We start from the raw sequence: 4,152 nt of genomic DNA, 5'->3' as shown, positions 1-4,152 counted from the left end.
CAGAGGGAGTATTATTCAAACTAATAATTTTGTTAAAAGTAATTAAAATATGTCAAATGAACAAAACTATATTGATAACATGACAAATAAACAAAATTACCTAAAAAATCATGGAGAACATGATAAATAAACAAATTTACTTCTCAAATAATAGTATATATATTTGATTCAATCATACAAAAAAATTTATAATTAGTCAAAAGTAACAACCTAATTGTTACAATACAGCATATACATTACATATTAATTTCTATGTCAACTTTAACGTAATGTTTTTTTTTCCTTTTTTTTCTTTGTGATAAAAATGGTTTTGTTAATTTTAATTGCTTTTAACCTTTTAAAAAATTATTATATTTTATATTTTAAATATGAAAAACCTGAATAATTTTTCTATACATTACATAATTTTTAAATTTTATTAAATTTGTCTGATTAGGTGACAAATTGTCACATCTTTTCTCTACCAAAAAAACAAACATATGGTTAGCTGCTTATTTTTTTCTTCGGCTATGTATATTTGGTTAATTTTCCTTAAAATTATATGTTTTGATAGTCAACAAAAAAAAAAAAGTTTTGACTAACAGAAATAGAAATCCATATACATTATTATGCCACAACAAGAATGAAAATATGGAAACGAATCAAGAGGGATGAAACCACATGGCATCGTTAAGTTTGAAGTTGGAGAGACTAGGGAAGCGTTGATGGTCTTTGTTGCAAGATTTGTCTGTATACACATACGTCGATTCATGGAGTTGAACATTTCGTGCGACTGAAATGGCAGTCATCGAGTGAAATAGATGGAGTTAGGCTCAATACCAAGGGTGTGATCTGCAGGCATGGTGATACCCAAATCGAAAAACAAAGCCTCATCGCCTAGAGAACCCACCTCAACAAGGAAGGTGTCCAAAGATATTTGTTCTAGGTCTTTAGCATCCCTCTTGTACAGGCCGAAGATCTCTTCAAGCTTGTTCTAATCGAGATTCTTAAAAAGCGGAGAAGAGCCAAACAGGGATCAACTCATCACAATATGGTGTAGAGGAACCAATGGATTTGACCATCCCCAATGTAATTCCTTTGTTTCTATTGATTAATAATGATCTATCTGAAAGCTCTCAAGTAATGGAGCTTGTAATATGTGACACTGCACATATATTTTGCTTTTAAGGCATTTGTTCCACTTCGCAATCACTTCCAAGTTTCAAAATAGCAGAGAAAAAACGTTCTGAAAGGAGTTCTACAAACACAGCGGGCTTAATGCTCTGTCTCAAGGCAAAGACATGTCTTAGCTAACTGAAGAAAAGAAGAAGAGTTACAGATACTTTTGTATTTGGTAAGCCAATAAAAAAACTGCGACTGTCAAAAACAGAAAACACAGTTTGGTTCCACGCATAGGATAAAAAGACAAAGATGGATCTCATTTCTTGCCACCACCGGAAACGTTGAACTTGAAGAAAATGATATCTCCGTCTTGAACAACGTATGTTTTCCCCTCCTGTCTGTATTTTCCAGCCCCCTGCATTATTAGTTTATATGATTCACATTAGTCTCCACCGTCACATCCGTGAGAATCAATAGGCATTTTCATCAGCATCATGCGGTTAATCATATAGGATGTCAAGAGCTTCCTTAACATCGTTAAGTCTGTTTTTAGAGGCAGAAAAACTAAAGACATAGGAGGTGGAAATGGAGTTTTATACAAGTACCTTGACTGCAGTTTCATTGCCAAGTTCCTTGAGATCCTCAAATTTCATGACCTGTTATATCAACAACAACATCGGAAATAAACCACATAGCATTCAAATTAGTGTATTGAGAAAAGAGAAGAAGGCAACCTCGGCACAAATAAAGCCTCTCTCAAAATCAGTATGAATGGCCCCAGCAGCTTGAGGAGCCTTTGACTGACGTCTTATTTGCCAGCACTTCACCTGCAAACAAAAATATCATTGGTGGCTGTTAGCTTTAGTTGCAATACTTGGCACTTTACACTATCAAAAAGCTCACTACAGAGAAATAATGCTTAGAAGAACATTTCATATTAAAGCGTGTTGCGAAGACAAGTAAAATTACTAGTAAAGTGGGATTGAAATACCTCATCAGGCCCTGCTGTAAAGAAGTATATGAGGTTAATAGCTGAAAATCCAGTTTTGATGATCCTCGGAAGAGCACTGTAAAAGAGGCAAAGAGGATCATTAGAATCACTTGAACGGGTGCGTTTCATAAAAGAAAAATCATCTTCAGGAGCACTAACCTTTGCAGTTTGTTCTCCTCACAATACTTTGCTGCTTCGTCTGGGAGCATATCAGCGAGACTCCTTTCAAAAACACCACTGAAAGGAATCATAGTATCACCACCGTGCTCTTGAACCCTACATAACGATGAAACAAATAGTTTTGGTTTAGAAGAAGCATAATAAGGGAAGCAGATGCGTGGTCGTAGAATGCAAGTACCAAGCATGAATCTTGGGCAAGAACTTGTTTTTCTTCCTCTGGTAGTCTCTCTCATTCATGTTAATCTGTTAAGTTAAAATCTGAGAGCAATCAGTGATCATAAAAAAAGTCCAAACAAACATGCCTTAATAAATCCTACGCTGAGAAAAGATGAAAAATTTAGTTGAAACAAACTTGGAAAGCATAGAGACTAGAAAAGTGTTCAAGATTACTGACCAAGTAAACAACGGGCTTAGCGGAAAGCAACTGGAAAGTGTTCAAAATCTCGATATCAGCTGCTTTCCAGTCTCCAAAACGGACATCCTTTCCTTCTTCCAGCCAAGCTTTGACCTGTACCCAAGTCATTTTTTCCAGGACAATTAATAATTAGTGATCAACAACACTCGCAGTGCAGGAATAACATTTCATAAGCATAAGCATACCTTTAGCAAGAGGTCAAGTTCAACTTTGAGGGCCTTGTCATTGCTCCGCTTCATGCTCTTGTCGACATCTTCAATCTTCTTTTTAATGAATTCAATATCCTAAAGTTGCACCAAAATAGACAATGGATGGAATTAATACCAAGATCAAACTAAGAAGAGAAATAAAAAGACAAGTCAATTAATGTCAGAGATCTAGATGTTTGATACCTTAAGTCGCAACTCTTCAGTAATGGTCTCCAAATCTCTAACAGGATCCACAATGTCATCAACATGAATAATATCAGGATCTTCAAACGCACCTGCACGTGTTTAGTCGAAAAGAATTCAATATATGCATCAAAATCACAATTTCAACCAAAAAAAAAAGAGAATTAAAAACTAAGCTGTCATACATACGTAAGACATGGAAGATTCCATCAACAGCACGAATGTGAGACAAGAAGTTGTTCCCAAGCCCCTGTCCTTCATGAGCGCCTCTAACAAGCCCAGCAATGTCATGAATTTCCAAGAAGGCTGGAATCTGAGAGACAAAATCACAAATATACACACAAGTCGTCAAGCTTGAGAAACGGTACGGTTAGTTTTAATCAGTAGACGACAATAACTCTACCTCACTCTTAGGCTTGTACAATTGGCAAAGCCAGTCGAACCTCTCGTCGGGGATGTTCACACGCGCCTCGTTAGGCTCAATGGTACAGAAGGGGAAGTTCTCAGCTGGGATCGAAAGCTTTGTAAGAGTGTTGAATAGAGTAGACTTCCCCACGTTTGGCAGCCCGACCTGCGATGATAGCAAACAAATCCAAAGTGAATGAATTACATCGATCTAAGGTTAAAAAGAGAGAGAGAGAGAGAGAGAGAGAGAGATGGATTACGATTCCGATCTTCAGGTGAGAAGAGAAACGGCCAAGAATAGGCCTCTCTACGGGACCTGCATCCTTCGCTTTCGCTTTCGGAGGCATGTTTCTCGAGCTTGAAACGGAAGGCTTTGCTTGAGAGAGATTCTAGGGTTTTTGCTGATCCAACCTAGACGAGATTGATTGCTCATCTGGTTAACGGACCGGTCTTAATTGGTCTGACATTTCCCGGTTTACCTCCAACCGTTGCGGGATATATTATACTTATTAACCCAATTGGGGACAAAGTAAACCAAGTAATTCGATTCTCATCAAAAGACCTTTAACTTTATGGGTTGGTGCACTTAAACCAAGGCCGCCTGTGGAAGCAAGCTCTCTGTTTAAGGATCTGAGTCTTCTTCTTCTTTTCACCTGTTAAGTCGGTTT

At 37.2% G+C, this 4,152-nt stretch overlaps 1 protein-coding gene across 1 annotated transcript; it reads right to left on the bottom strand.

The window, feature by feature from the left end:
- Nucleotides 1-1,188: 1,188 nt before the first annotated feature.
- On the bottom strand, nt 1,189-3,944 carry LOC106307471 (obg-like ATPase 1). Its single transcript, XM_013744439.1, has 12 exons — nt 3,745-3,944; nt 3,483-3,650; nt 3,269-3,392; nt 3,080-3,171; nt 2,873-2,971; nt 2,667-2,780; nt 2,451-2,515; nt 2,252-2,368; nt 2,093-2,168; nt 1,836-1,928; nt 1,707-1,757; nt 1,189-1,516 (listed from the first exon to the last, which is right to left on the bottom strand). The coding sequence occupies exons 1-12, from the start codon at nt 3,829-3,831 to the stop codon at nt 1,418-1,420; spliced, it is 1,185 nt and encodes a 394-aa protein (XP_013599893.1). The 5' UTR covers nt 3,832-3,944; the 3' UTR covers nt 1,189-1,417.
- Nucleotides 3,945-4,152: the final 208 nt, after the last annotated feature.

This window comes from Brassica oleracea, chromosome C8 (assembly GCF_000695525.1).
Source record: "Brassica oleracea var. oleracea cultivar TO1000 chromosome C8, BOL, whole genome shotgun sequence".
Lineage (NCBI taxonomy): Eukaryota > Viridiplantae > Streptophyta > Magnoliopsida > Brassicales > Brassicaceae > Brassica > Brassica oleracea.
This window is presented reverse-complemented; position numbering and strand designations above follow the sequence as displayed.